The 15,943-nt window shown below is 37.8% G+C and overlaps 1 protein-coding gene and 1 pseudogene across 1 annotated transcript; both read left to right on the forward strand.

The window, feature by feature from the left end:
* Positions 1-284: 284 nt before the first annotated feature.
* Positions 285-3,465, forward strand: LOC112663148 (olfactory receptor 5G3-like; annotated as a pseudogene).
* Positions 3,466-14,724: 11,259 nt separating this feature from the next.
* LOC112663695 (olfactory receptor 1002-like) lies at positions 14,725-15,669 on the forward strand. Its single transcript, XM_025452770.3, has one exon. It carries the CDS (start codon positions 14,725-14,727, stop codon positions 15,667-15,669), a length of 945 nt encoding a protein of 314 aa, XP_025308555.3.
* The last annotated feature ends 274 nt before the right edge of the window (positions 15,670-15,943 follow it).

A 15,943-nucleotide genomic window follows, 5' to 3' on the forward strand; every position in this document is an offset into this window, starting at 1 on the left:
GGACAAACTGTGGATCCAGGTAGCACACTACTCCATCCTAGCATGTGTTTACTGTTAACATCACTGCAGATGGAAAATATGGTTTGTTTTGACAAGGAGGATCTCAAAGAGGAAAAAAAAAATTTTTTTTTCAGGAATCCTCTGTTGGAGAGAAAAATGATATTTTGGAAATATACTTGGCATGAATGCCAATGATGTCACTTTAATTTTGTCCCTCAGCTGTAAATTTTGAGGGTTTAAGTTCTTCAGAGGCCTGGCTTAAAGTATTGAAAACTATCAGGAACATGAACCTTTTATTTTGTGCTGGATGTGAGTCAGGCTGGAGGACAAGGAGTGCTTCTTTCTGGCTCATCTGCATGGAGATTTATCTTTTTTAGTAAGTACTTAGGATGTCATATCTGCTGCAGAAAGCTACTACCAAGAAGGATTTAAATTTTCCACGAAGTCCAGAAAACTTATCTTGAAGCAGTTAATAGGAAAACAAGGGATTCTCTTAAAGAAGTGAGTATACCACATAGTGATTAAAAAAAGAAACTTTGAAATGCAGTGGAAAGATGTTAAAATGAACCTGACTTCTGGGAACAAAAACTCACCAGCCCACGTATTCCAAAGAGAGCAGTCTTTGGTTTAGTCCAGCTCTTCAGGACATGAAATAACTGATTTTTTGATCCTTTAAACCTGATCTTGTTATTTTGATACTCCAATGTCCTGAAAGAATTCCAGGGTCATAGAATGCTAGAAATGGAAAAGTCACAGAGATCATCCCCCTTATTTATAGGAGAGTCAGGGTCTCTTATTCGTGTTTGTGTGCATTTGGTGGTAGTGCATTCCTCTCAGCAAACACACTCACCTCATATGTCCACAAATATTCACAACTGCTGACAGTCAGTTCCAAAGTAGATTTTGAACTCTTTCAAATATGAAACTAAAGCAGTGTTTTTCCCAACCACTTCAGTTCACAGTGAAGATAGAAGCTTTTTCTGAAATCCTGTGGCACAGGTAGTTTTGGACTAGCCAAATACGACTTTGAAATGTAGGTTTCTTTTTATGCCTAGGTCTTCTTTCTCCCAATAGGTGTAAATTACTAAAAATAATTGATATTAGTGGCTGACATTAACAAGGAATTGCTCTGTGGAAAATGCAAGCCACAGATATTTTCTCGAATAATAATAAACTCAAGAGGCGTCAACAGTGTGTTAACTATTATTTTGTCACCATGGCTTTTCAAGGACCATATCTTAATCATTCTATCTTCAAAGTGTGAAATGTTTTTGTTTATACAAGGAATTATTTGAGTTGATAGTAAGCATATGAACCTAGAATCTTTCTTATGGATACTCCCACACCTTGTGCTTCTTACTCTAATTTTAAACAGCTTGATGTATTCTTCCTCAGTTGATGAGTTAGAAAAATATTTGCCTGAAAATTTTGTCTAAATAAAAATGTCAAGCATTTTACACATTTTTGTTAATAAAATATAAATAGGCTGTCAGAATTTATGCCTTAAATAGATTTATAAACATTACAAGGAATTAGGGGAAATAATTTTATTTTGATGAACAAAATATATTCATATATTCATAGAAATTACTGGTAGAAATTACCACTCAAGATGAAGTCAGTTGAGCTTCCAGTGGATACTTATTTTTCTATGAGATTTCCATGGAAACTTGTTATGCAATATTTGATAGATTAATTAATCTCAAAGAAAGAGCATCTCAATGCCTCCCAAATTGTTATATTCATTTGAATTATATGGTTAGTGGAATAGCCTTCATTTCATTTAATGCCCAACTTGAATCCTCTGTTCTTGTGCCACTTCTGTCTTCATGCTGGTCGAAGAGTAAATATATCCAATCTCTCATTTGCAGGGCAGTCCTTTATAAACATAAATACGATTATTATGTGTTACTATAAAATCATCCCCATTCTAAATAACCCTACTGACATTTGTTTACATTTCCCTTTGTAAGCCTTTTATAAGGGAAGAGATTAATATACACAGATATGAATATTGTCTTCATGACATCTGAATGGTACTATCCACTCCGTCAAAACAGGAACTGAGAGGGCTTTATTTCTGTTCTGTTTACCCCACCCTAAATGTTGATTATCAGGATCTGAATTTTTCATCATTTCTCACAATATCGATAACTGGTTCTGTGTTCCTAGGTAGGCATTACTATTCTATCATGTGATAAAGATGAAATACAGAGACTGAATTTAATTTCCAATACAATTTTAGAACCCGAGGGAGTTTCAGATTTTATAGTTAGACTGTTCTTGAGATGGCAGAGAATATTGAATCCAAAAAGATCAAGTATGAATTGCTCAAGTCTGCATGGGGATTACAATGGACAGGAACTAGTCCTTGGGAATACTGTTGACCAGTCCAACACTATTTCCATTACTGCCTCCTTAACAGATTAAAAAACACTTGTCATAAATTTAAGAGGCTGTTTTGTATATGCTAATTGATATTTTACTTTTTTTCCAATTGATATTTTAAAAATGAAATGTATTTTTGAATTTCTTACATAGGTTACAACTGATTAGTGGAAGAGAAGAATCAGACAGGAGTGACTGAATTTCTTTTCTTGAGCCTCACAGATCATCTCCATCAACAGATTGTCCTCTTTGTCTTGCTCCTCTTCATCTATCTTGTCACCCTGGGGGGTAACATAGGGATGATCATTCTCATATGGACTGATCCCAGATTCCACACGCCTATGTACTTTTTCTCAGCCACTTGTCCTTTGTTGATCTCTGTTCCTCTTCTTCCATTGCCCCCAAGATGCTGTGTGATATCTTTGCAGAGAAAAAAGGCATCTCTTTCACGGGGTTGTGCTGCACAGATATGGTTCTTTGACCTTTCTGTGGCAACTGAATGTTTTCTCCTGGCTTCCATGGCATATGACCAGTATATGGCCATCTGTAAGCCTTTGCTATATAGACTTATTATGTCCCAGAGGGTCTGTGTGCAGCTTGTGGTAGGGCCTTATGCCATGGCTCTTATATACAGCATGACCTATATGATGTTGGTTTTGCTTACCCTTCTGTGGTCAAATGTCATTAATCATTTCTGTGATTTTTCACCACTGCTTTCTCTTGCATGTGCAGACACTTCCATGATTCAGTTTGTATTTTTCTTTTTGGCTGGATCTATACAAATATTCAGTGGCCTGATCATCATGATCTCCTACGTTTGCATCCTGGGCTGCCTTGAAGATCCAGACTGCTGATGGGAGGCAGAAAGCTTTCTCCACTTGCTCTTCTCACCTGGCCATTGTCTCCATGCTGTATGGGACTCTTTTCTTTATCTATGTTTGGCCTGGCTCAATTTCATCCCTGGATATCAATAAAGTGATTTCTCTATTTTATACTGTGGTAATCCCCATGTTGAACCCCCTTATCTACAGTCTGAAGAACAAGGAGGTAAAAAAATGTATTCAGGAAGAAGTTTGAAAGGAAAAATTCTCTAATGCTTTTGGTAAAATAGAACTGTGCTGTGTTGTACCATAGATGTTGGTTCATAATGTGTAGTAAAAATAACACTGGGCTGAGAATGAGAAGTTCTCTTTAATCCTGGGTAGTTACCAGGTTACTTATACTTCAAATATTTTTTTCTTCAGTCTTCTGCATTGCAAAACGATGGGGAATACAACATAATTTACAGATATTAACAGTATAAATGTAATGTATGCCAGAAGAAAATCCAGAACATTTATATATTCTCAAATGTGGGATGACATTTATTATAGCAAATGTTATAAGGGAACTATATTAAATGGAAAGAGAGAGTTCATTAATAAAGGTGTCATAGACCTTGTTAAAAGTTGAACAATGGAAAGTGAGAACACAGTTGCAAAACAGGTGACTCACAATGAGTTAATGTCCCAGTAGAAAAGTGCTGAACATATATGTGTGTATATATATATACACAGTAGAGAAATGGGCCAATTGAAGGAGCAATTGGCACAACTGGAAATGCAAAAGGCCAAAAATATAAATATATAAAATACTGTTCAACTTTGCAATTGTTTAAGTAAATAAAATTAAAATGAGAATGTTCTTTTCATTTATCTGATTATCAAACACTAAAATGATTATGTGCAATGCTGGTAAGGTTACCACTGGACATAGATGGCAATTTTACACTTACCTACTTCAGCTAAGTGTAGAATAGCTACATTTTCTAAAGTAATTTGATGATTTCTACTAAAATTCATATAATCTTTTACCTAGCTATCTTACATTTGGAAATCTGTGCTACAGAAAAAAAAATATCAGACACAAATGTTACAGCATCATTTATAGGGGGATAAAAGAAAACTAGTTTGTATCTTTGGGAGAAACATACACTCTTTGAAATGTTCCACAGCTAATTATAAAAAGTGGAAATTAGATATTTATGCTTTGGTTTGGAGGAAACTCCCTCACACAATCACTGATAGATGGGGAAAAAATCAAGTCAAAATTTAATCTGTAGAACTGATGACAGTTTGTGTTGGTTTGCAACCTCCTTGGGAGGCTGCCATGAAATGAGTGACTGGCCCCCATAACAAAGGGCAGGAGAGACCAAAGAAAGAAGCAGACCACTTCAGATTAGTAGATGGCAGGTTTAACTGGCGTAACAGGCATAACATAATTTAAGAGGTTGTTCTGGGTGCTGGAGTAAGAGTGTATCTCTGCTACTTCCTGACAAATCTTCAAAATTTATATAGAAGCCATAACGGGGTTCAGTCATATACACCACCCAGAGAGTCCCAAGAACACATCCCTCTCTCAAGGCTATGTCTTTGGGGCAGCTTTTGGGAGCAGAAAAGGTCTATAGAATGCACATTCCAAGGATAGGAGACAGGGGAGGAAGTTCAGGTTGCCAGGGTCCAACTCACAGGTCAACCAGAGCTCAGGTCTTCTTCATGACCTCCCCCAACACTTTGTAAAATAAAATAAAATAAAATAAAATAAAATAAAATAAAATAAAATAAAAAAGGTGCAGGTAAAACTTACTTACTGTGTAAAATATATTGGTACATATGTATGTACACGATCATGGAGAGAAGTGTGCAAAGTTACTGGTCAAACTGTTAACCTCGGTTACTTCAGTAGGGCGACGTTGGAAGTAGCATCGGGGGCAGGGGTTAGGGTGCTTCATGCTCATGTGAGTTGTTGGACTTGTTTTACAACAAATGTTTAATTTTGTAACTAAAATTTACTTTTGAAAAGCCGTAATCTGTGTCAAAACTGAATGAATGAATACATCTGTAAGTAAATAAATTTGGATGAATGGACTCAATGCCTTCTGGTATGGCTGCTTCTCCATTCTAACAGTCTGATTTTGTGAAATACTTTTAAATACTGGTGAATGAAATCTTTGCCAAAAACTAAGTAAAATGGGGAGGTGGGAGTGGGGATGGGGTAATTGGGGGATGGGTACTGAGGAATCCCATCCCATTGATGGGATGAGCACTGGGTATTATATTAGATGTTGGCAAATTGAATTTAATTTAAAAAATGTAAAAAAAAAAAAAACCAAATAAAATGGAGATATTCTTAGCAACTCTGTGCTTCAATCTCTTAATTTTTCCCTATAAGGATCAGTATTTTCTCCCTCCAACCTCCCCTCCGGTCTATAATTTTTATACAAGGTGGTAAGTTTTCTCCTTATTAAAAGCATCAAGATGATTTAAAAAATGCTAAAATCAAAGTGACCCAGTGCAAATGGTGAACTTTGAAAAGTAAACCAAATGTTATCTTAAATAGATCCATGTTAAACTACATTTTATACTTGTTGTAGCACAACATTTCATAGAAAGAATGTATGCTTCTCCTAGTGATGCAAATTCAGCATATTTCCTTTTATTCCCCCTACAAATGATATCCCAATATTGGTGTCTGGTATTTATATACCTGTAACCCAGATTTCCAAATATAAGATAGTTAGGTCGAAGATTATGAATGATTAATTTTGTTAATTGTCAGTTTTCTGAAATTTCCCAGTACCGTACTACTCAGAGTTGTTGAGACTTGGGCTTAGGTGTGCCAAAGGGACATGAGTTTTTATCTAGAATGATCAACAGTTTCTTCCTCGTCAGACTTTGTCTTAAAATGACTCTATTCTGCATCTCCATTATATAACATGTCTCAAATCTGTCACCTGTGAGATAGTCATTTCCTAGTATGAGAGCTGAAGTATTTTCTGTCATTTTAATGGCTTCTTAAACATGTATGATGCACATCCTATTGAATGGGGGTTGGGAGGAGAACAGCAGGCAGCAAGTGATGATTATAAATTTCTTGAATTGCTCTATGGTCCTTTTCCAAGAATATGCAAATATATTCAAACCAACTGTCTTCCTCTAGCTCTAGTTATTGCTGTTCTGATCTCCTAATGTATTCTGTCTAGAATTCTCTTCCTACCATATTCATGTGGATTAGCTACTCGTTTTTCACATACTGTTTAAGTGTTACTGCCCCTTAGAGACTCACCCTAAGGAAGTGATTCTCAGAGACAGGGCCAATTAGAGCCTACCCTCTGTATTTTGTTCTTATGGCACCATGTTCTTTTCCTTTAGATTTTACAGGTGTAACACCGTGCATCTTAAACTAGATTTTTATTTTGTTTTTATTAGTAAGAAATGTTCCCAACAGATTTTTTCCTACAGGGCAGTGACAGAAATTCATGTGTAGGTACGTTTTTTTTGTTTGTTTGTTCACCCTGAAAATCTTTAAGTGGTTCTCCTCGTTTTGTAAAGAAAAAGTGAATTAGCCCCAATATCAGAGGGAAGTTGTCTGTCAGTTAAGGCCTCCGCTCACCAAAATCTCCCAAACTGTAGTATCAGCTCCTGGCAGAAGGCCATGGATTTTCATACGGCGTTTCTGAGAAGCTGGATGTAATTCTTAGCTTTGTTTCTCTATAGATGAGGCATTTTTGTCTCTGGTTTCTTCCAAGATTTTTTTTTTCTTAGTTTTGATTTTCTGTGCCTGGGTATAGTTTTCCTGGCATTTATTTGCTTGGTGTTCTTTGAGCTCCCTGGAGCTATGGTTTTGTGTCTAATTTTTTAAAAAAAGATTTTATGTATTTATTCATGAGAGACACAGAGAGGCAGAGACAGAGGCAGCGGGAGAAGCAGGCTCCCTTCAGGGAGCCCAATGTGGGACTCCATCCCAGGACCCCAGGATCACTCCCTGAGATGAAAGCAGACACTCAGACACCACTGAGACACTCAGGCATCCCTTGTGTCTAAGTTTAATTGGGGGAAAATAATCAGTTTCAAATCTTTTTTTTTTTAAGATTGATTTATTTGAGACAGAGGGAGAATGTTGAGGGGAAGGGGAAGAGGGAGAGGGAGAATCTGAAGCACACTCCTACTGAGCACAGAGCCTGATGCAGTGCTTAATCTCATGACCTTGAGATCATGAGCCGAAAACCAGAGTCAGATGCTCAACTGACTGAGCCACCCAGACACTCTCCAAATATTTCTTCTATTCCTTCCTCTTTTATCTTTTGATATTCCCATCATGTATATGTTACACTTTTTGCAATTGTTGCCCCAAAGACCTTCCTTAGATATTTGTCTCTGTTCCTTTTTTTTTTTTTTTTGGTCTTTGTTCACTTTCCTTTTACAAGTTTTTGAAGTTTCTATTGCTGTGTCCTCAGGCTCATTGATTCTTTCCTTGGCCGTGTCCAGTCTACTAATGAGTCCATCAAAGGCATTCTTCATTTTGGTTACAGTGTTTTTGATCTCCAGCATTTTAATCATAGTTGATTTAAATTCCTGGCCTGATAATTCTTACATCTCTATCATGTCTGGTTCTGATGCTTATTGTCTCTTCAGATCATGTATTTGCCTTTCCGTAACTGCCATGTAATTTTTTCTTGGTAACCAGATGTGATGCTCCAGGTAACAGGGGTGGCTATAAAGAGGCCTTTAGCAAGGTGGTGGCAAGATATGGAGGGCGAGGAGTGATCTGTAGTCCTCTGATTAGGTCTCAGGCTTTTTTCTCAGTGTTTTTTTTTTTTTTTTCTCCCTTGTAAGTTGGGACAGGATGATCAGACTGGACTGGAGTGGATTATTTCCTTCCTCCACATGGAAGGCTAGAGGAAGCTGATGTTGGCCATTTCCCTTCCCCAGATTCATCAGGTTCTGAGAGTACCTGAGCAGGGGATTGTGTGGTTAATTAGTTTCTCCTGAGGCAGGAGTACAGAGCCTCTGATGGGTTTCAGGATGCTTCCTCTTCTCCCCTGATGGAAGCACAAGGGGATTTTTCTCTTACATTTACTATCGGGACCTACTTTGAGACCCTAGAGATGAATCTCACTCTGTTGTTCAGGTTTTCCTATCCAGGCACTGGTTCCAATGGAAGTTTCCTCTTGTGAGTAAACTGTGACTCTCTGCTTTCACCTGTCTTTCCAATCTTGGGGGTAGTGGTTTGCCCTGTGTCCTCCCTTGTCTTACAGATCCAAGAAGAGTTATTGATTCTTCTGTATCTTTAGCTTTTTACTTATTAGGAAGAATGACTTCTAAGATCCTTACCTGCAGAACTAGAAGCCTAAAATCTCTTCCTGGTTTTTGCAATAATGTTCTTTCTGGCTGAGAGCTCTCATCTTCCAACATATGCCTGGGGAATGCTTCACCTCTCTGCCTTGGCTTGGAGATAATTTTCTCAATAAGAATTACTCTAAGTTATATAACATTGAATTTTTAATCATCACTACCCCACTAGGAAACTTATATTCCCTTTGTTCTGGTCTAACCTTTTTCTATTATTCATCACACTTATTACATTCCAACCTATAACATTTAAATAGATTATTTTGTATTTATTTTTGTTTCAAGTTTTTATTTGAATTCTGGTTAATTAACACATAGTGTAGTATTGATTTTGGGAGTAGAATTTAGTGATTCATTACTTACATACAATACCCAGTGCTCATCACAGCAAGTGCTCTCCTTAATCCCCATCACCCACTTAGCCCATCTCCCACCCACCTCCCCTCCAGTAACCAGCAGTTTGTTCTTTTGTTCCCTATAGTTAACAGTCTCTTAGGTTTGCTTCAAGCAAACCATCAAAGTCTCAGAGAACAGGCAGCAGCCTCTGTGATATTGGCCATAGCAATCTCTTACCAGACACGTTGCTGGAGGCAAGGAAAACAGAAGCAAAAATGAAGTATTGGGATTTCATCCAATAAAAACTTCTGCAGAGCAAAGGAAAAAACCTATAAAGAACCTCTCAAACTCAACATGCAAAACAAATAATCCAGTTAAGAAATGAGCAGAAGACTTGAATAGATATTTTTCCAAAGAAGACATACAGATGGCAGTCATATTACAATATATAAACCTGTGTATACAACCTACTACCCAGCAGTTGCACTACTTGGTCTTTTTTTTTTTTTAATTTTATTCATGAGAGACATAGGCAGAAGGAGAAGCAGGCTCCATGTAGGGAGCCCAATGTGGGACTCAAACCTGGGACTCCAGGGTCACGCCCTGGGTCAAAGGCATGTGCTAAACTGCTGAGCCACCCACGATCCCCGTCACTGTGGCCATCAGCTAGCTCTATATTTCTGTAACATTGTTTCCTACTGCAATCTGGTCTAGAGAAGAGAGATACCACTAATCATATTAGTGATACTAGTGCCCTTGTGTCTTTTCTAAAGACAGTAGAAATTGTGGTAGAAATGGATTTGTATCTTTAAAGCCTAATGATCTGTGTGATGAGATCAAGTTTGGATCAGTCATGACCTTGGCGGAAATGAATTCCAGGAGGTGTATATTGGAAGAAGTCAAGGGCCAGCCAGGCAGTGGAGGTCATGTAGTTAGTTATACAAGCATTGTCCAAAGTCTGGCACTTAGAATTCAATCTTTGTTCACTTCTTCCCTCTCCCATCCAGAACAAACCTCTGTCCATTCAAATTTGATTTTCCTGGGATGATCTCTCAAAGAAACAACCTAATTCTTTTCCATTCTTACAGAATGTTCACATTACCCAACCCTTTGAAGAAGTTAGATTAATCTCCTAATTTTTCTTCCTACAGTCAGATTCTTAAAATTATGACTTATTCACTCATTTGTTTAAAAATATTTATTGAACATTTACTCTTTAGAGCACTATCCCAGAAGCTGGGGGTAAAGTGTAGAAAAACTAAACAAAATCCATACTTGTTGTAGGATGGTATCACATGATAAAAATTCAGTGTTATGTAATGGTAATTGTTTTGAAGAAAAAACTGTGTAAGAGGGAAGGCAGGTGATGGTTGGGGTGGGATTAGCTCTACTCTTTTACAAAGGATAATTGAAGATGGCCTCTATGATGAACAGAAATCTGAATGAAGTGAAGAAGAAAATTGTGCAGATATCTGGAGAGAAATGCACTAGAAGCAGAAGGAAGGAAGAGAGAGGAAGATTCTGAGGTAGAATCCTGCTTTGCTCATTCCCAGAATAGAAAGTGGACTGAGTGTCCTGATGAGAGGTAGGAGAATCCAGACCTTTCTTTTCATCTCCTCCACTGAGCTCTTATGATGTCTGAATGGGTAAATACTCTCAGAGCACTTTGAAGAGTGCCCAGCATGTAGTAAACATCTCCTGTGACAAGATTAATGCCCTGTTTCAATTTTTTGTGAATAAATTGATCTCATCTGTTTTCTGAAATACTTTGAAAGACTCCTCATTGCTTACAGAAAGAAATTCAAACTCCTTTGCTTAACGTTAAAGATTTTTATGAATTTTGAGCCCCCAATCATTTTTCTACCCTTATATTTGAATTTTTTGTATAGCCAATGTGGACTACTTTTGTCTTTCAAAAATGCTGTCTAAATTTATGGCTCTCCTTTGCTGCATAGGCACCTCAATCCATCTTATTTTTATTTGCCTATATCTTACTTCCCTTTGAGACTAATCACGTCCAAGAGACTATTTTCAAACCTTCAGGCTACAATGATCCTGCTGTCCTGATAACTCATGGTCCTATCATATGGGTCTCGCATGCTGCTGTGTTTCCAAACACCTTCTGATTATAATCTCTCTGAAGCAAGGCTCTATTTTAGATCCCCCAACTTTCACACTGCCAAAGGTGGTCATCATGTAGCAGTTGCAAGCTCAAAGCTGGATTTTGTGGTATGTGGGCGGCTTATTTGATTGAGCATCTGACTCTTGATTTCAGCTCAGACCATGGTTTTGGGGTCTGAGATCCAGCTCTGTGTGGGGCTTCACACTTGGCACAGAGTCTTTTGGGATTCTCTCTCCTTCCTCCTCTGTCCCCTCCCCCCATGCTCTTTCTGTTCCTCTCTCTAAAATAAATAAATGACTAAATAAAATCTTTAAAACAACAACAGCAACAAACCCCAAAATATACCTGGATTTTGAAGTGTGTGTGTGGGTGGTCCCAAAGGGAGAGATAGTTTTTTTTTTAATTACAATGGATTCAAGTCACAATATTTATCTCTTGAAATAACTTTAATATTTTCTCTATAGTCCCTATCTCCTGAGCTTTTTGTTCCTTGAGGGAATTGGCTCTTACATACACAACAACTCTTTAGAAAAACGTCTGCTGTGTGTTGGGCAGATTGAGACAATAAATGCCTTTTTGAAGTGCAAGTGGAAGGCCCAGATTTCAAGATGGTATCACTGCATTGTGTATCTTCCTAGACACCTGGAAGAGTTGAGAAGAATGATCAGTCTACCTTTGTAGGGTAATTGGTTTTTATATCAGAGAATGCTACTTTCATAATTTACTGTGACATAGATAGGCAATCGGTCTAGGGCATGTTTCTTCAGATAGGTGCATTAGGTGATTTCCTAAATTGCCTTCATGGGTTCTAAATATAAAAAGAATGAGTTTAGACACCTGGAAAAGCATCACCTTTAAGCTTCCTGTGAAAAATAATTTGGTACAAGTCAAATGTTTAGTTTAAGTAAACTAACTGGGTTTAAATATACTAACTTGAATGTACCTGTTGGTTGAATTTGATGTTTGGCATAGAGATAGAGAAATGTGCTATTGGATTTATGGCTCATAAATGAGCCATAATGGATGTTAGAATTAAGAGGCCTTGGCTTTTCTGTCTCTTCTTTCCTTTCCCTACATTTAGTCTTTTTTTTGTTTTTGTTTTTTAAGATTTTATTTATTTATTTGAGAGAGAATGAGAGAGAATATAGTGAGGGGAGGGGCAGATAGAGAAGGCTCCCCTTTGAGCAGTAAGACCAACTTGGGCCTTGATCCCAGGACCCCAGGATCTTGACCTGAGCCAAAGGCAGATGCTTAACTGCCTGGATCACCCAGGCACCCCTATGCTGGGTCTTATAAGAATCTACTGACCTGAATTCCATGTTGCTTATGCTGAAAGTCACATGCATATCTAGGATCATGATTTTTATGTGTTAGAATTTTTGGATTGGGAAAAATAAGGTAATATGCATTTTGACAGTTATGAACTATTGTTTTCATACACATCTTTCTTGAGTAAATTGCAAATATAAATATCAATGACCTGCGATGAGTTTGTATATTTAGAAAATATTGGGGATCCCTGGGTGGCCTATAGGTTTAGAGCCTGCCTTTGGCCCAGGGCGTGGTCCTGGACTCCAGGGATTGAATCCCATATCAGGCTCCCTGCATGGAGCCTGCTTTTCCCTCTGCCTATGTCTCTGCCTCTCTCTCTCTCTGTCTCTCTCTCTGTCTCTCATGAATACATAAATAAAATCTTAAAAAAAGAAAAAGAAAATATTACATTCTTGAACATCTCAATACTAAAATACAGTTTTTCTTTTTTTAAGTTTTTTTGTTTATTCATAAGAGACACAGAGAGAAAAAAGCAGAGACAGAGGGAGAAGCAGTTTCCTTGTGGGGAGCCTGATGTGGGACTTGATCCCAGGACCCAGGGATCATGACCTGAGCCAAAGGCAGACACTCAACCCCTGAGCACCCAGGAGTCCATTGGGTGCAGTTTTCCTGACTCATCTTGGATTCCACCTCTCCAGGCCTTTTCTTTCCAAGCTCCATTTCCTCTGAGACCACAGAAAATCAGCGGATTTTCATTTCATTATTTTCCTATTAAGAAAAACCCTTTTCAAGTTTTCTTGTTAGGAGAAACTGTTGATAGATTTCTGTTGATACTTCTGCTGCTGCACAGCCCACTGATATTTTTATGTGATTGTGCTGTTGGAATCCTTGTGATTATCTCAAAGTGTCCAAAACATGTGCCTCCCTTCCTCAATTTCCCATTTTTGGGGTCCAATTTTTACTTCCCCTTCCTCTCACTTCCCATTTTTTCATTCATTTATTCCTTTTAAAAAATATTCCAAAATACAGATTCATGGGAAGTTGCAAAGATAGTACAGAGAGGTTCACATACCCTTCCCTCAAGTTCCCTCAGTGGTACATCTTACCAACTACAGCACAACATCAAATCTGGGAAATTGGTATCAGTGTGATGTGTTTTGTTCTATGTCATTTGTTTAACCCACACAGCAATCAGGCTGCAGAACTCTTCCATCGCTACATAGAATGCCTCTGGGCTACACTTTTATAGTCACACCTCCACTCTTCCTCCCTTTCCTAATCCAGGTAACCAATAACCTATTCTCCATCTCTATAATTTCACTATGTTAAGATGGTTAAAAAATTTCATAATTATAGAATTCTGAATTTTTGAGATTGGCTGTTTTTTTTTTTTTTTTTTTAACTCAGTACTCAGTGTAATGACCTGGAGATCCAACCATTTAAGCTCTTGTGTATACCATATTTCCCCCCTTCTTTCTTACTGACTAGTATTCCATAGTATGATATACTAAGATTGCTGAACCATTTACATATTATAAGACATTTTGGTTGTTTCACATGTGTGGTCATTATGATGAAAGCTTCTGTGAACAAAATTATACGGGCTTTTATGTGGACATAAGTTTTCATTTCTCTGGGATAAATTCCCAGATGTGCCCTTTTCATTCTTAAATTACTACTTTTCTTTTGCAGCTCCTATTAATGCTTATTGGTTACAACACTTACTCAATATTTAAGAACTAGTTTCTTCTTCGATGCACTAAAATATCTGATGGAGTTTGATGAGGCCAATGGGTACATAAACCAATGACAAGAGGATTGTAGGTGTTTGGGAGAAGAGGTCACTGAGGAAATTCAGTGGAAGATTTTGATCCTTGGTCAAAGCCATCTTCCCTTGTCTGAGCTTGCCTTCCTTCTTAGACATCACAGGAATATCTTTTAGACAACATGACCAACTATCTAAAATCTAAAGGAATTGGTGGAGAAGTTACATTCCTAATGCCTTTCATCTAGACTGAGAGAAGGTATTTTCCTGAATTCATCAAATTCACACAGTATTTTTCTTTTCTATAAAATGTTCCTTAAAGTATACTTCTTACAAGGTAGGGATTTTTAGAAATGTAATCTGGTACAGTTAGAGGACTTGCCTTAGATAATCCTCAATTTTCACTTCTAGGTTAAAATTCTATGATTCTATTAAAAAAATCTGCTTCTGTTGAAGAAACTAAAGAGCTCCATGAAGTTTAGTGACTTACCTGTATTACGCAAATAGTTTGCAAATAGATTGCATGATCATCCAATATAGAATTCAAGAGAGTTGATGTCAGGTTATCCTTTTTAACTGAAAAAAATAAAAGTTAAATTCATCTTAAATTTAATTACAAATTGATAGCAAAGAAGAATCTTTCTCTTTCTCATTACAGATTGAATCAGAGGATGGATTATGGAAATCAGACTTTGGTGACTGAATTTTTTTTTGTGGGCTTAACAAATCAATTGCAGCACCAGGTTGTTCTCTTTGTGATATTTCTCTTGGTTTATCTTGTTACTCTTCTGGGAAATGTGGGGATGATCACCCTCATTTGGTTGGATCCCCGACTCCACACACCTATGTACTTTTTTCTTAGCCACTTGTCCTTTATGGATGTCTGCTCTTCTTCTGCCATTGGTCCTAAGATGTTGACTGACATCTTTGTGGAGAAAAAAGTAATCTCTTTTTTTGGTTGTGCTGCTCAGATCTGTTTTTTTGGTCAGTTTGTAGTGACTGAGTGTTTTCTCCTGGCCTCCATGGCATATGACCGGTATATGGCCATCTGTAAGCCCTTGCTGTATACACTCATTATGTCCCAGCGTGTCTGTGTGCAGCTAGTGGTAGGACCTTATGCCATGGGTCTGATGAGCACCATGACCCACACGACTTTAGCCTTTAACCTACCTTATTGTGGCCCCCAAATCATCAATCACTTCTTCTGTGACCTTCTTCCTGTTCTGTCCTTGGCATGTGCAGACACCCAGGTCAATCAGTTTCTACTTTTCATCTTGGCTGGAGCTCTAGGTGTGCTCAGTGGTGTGATCATCCTAGTTTCCTACACTTACATTGTCATCACTATCCTGAGGATCCGCTCTGCTGCGGGGAGGCACAAAGCCTTTTCCACCTGCTCTTCACACCTGACAGCTGTCTCCATCCTGTATGGGACACTCTTCTTTATCTACGTACGCCCCAGTTCTAGTTTCTCCCTGGACATCAATAAAGTGGTTTCAGTGTTCTATACATCTGTGACTCCTATGTTGAACCCCCTTATCTACAGCCTGAGAAACAGAGAGGTCAAGGATTCATTCAGAAGGACGTTTGAGAAGAAGCAGTTTCTCATGAGTAGATAAACTAGATCTCATTTATACTACAGATTGAGAGCTGATATATATGCAAGATGAAAGAACATGGGCTAAGCAATGGGAGTCCTACTTTTAGGTTGAGATGTACCCTTTATTACTCTGTGTCATTGAAATATCACATGAAGTCTTCAGATTACAAGTTTCTTGTCATTGATCAGGAAGGAGTTTTAAATCTTTAAAATGAGATAAGGGGATTATTGAGCCCCAATGCTTTGAAAATATTTCCATCGCCTGTGAATAGGATAGGAGAGGTATCTGTTAA

The sequence above is a fragment of the Canis lupus genome, chromosome 18 (assembly GCF_003254725.2).
Source record: "Canis lupus dingo isolate Sandy chromosome 18, ASM325472v2, whole genome shotgun sequence".
NCBI lineage: Eukaryota > Metazoa > Chordata > Mammalia > Carnivora > Canidae > Canis > Canis lupus.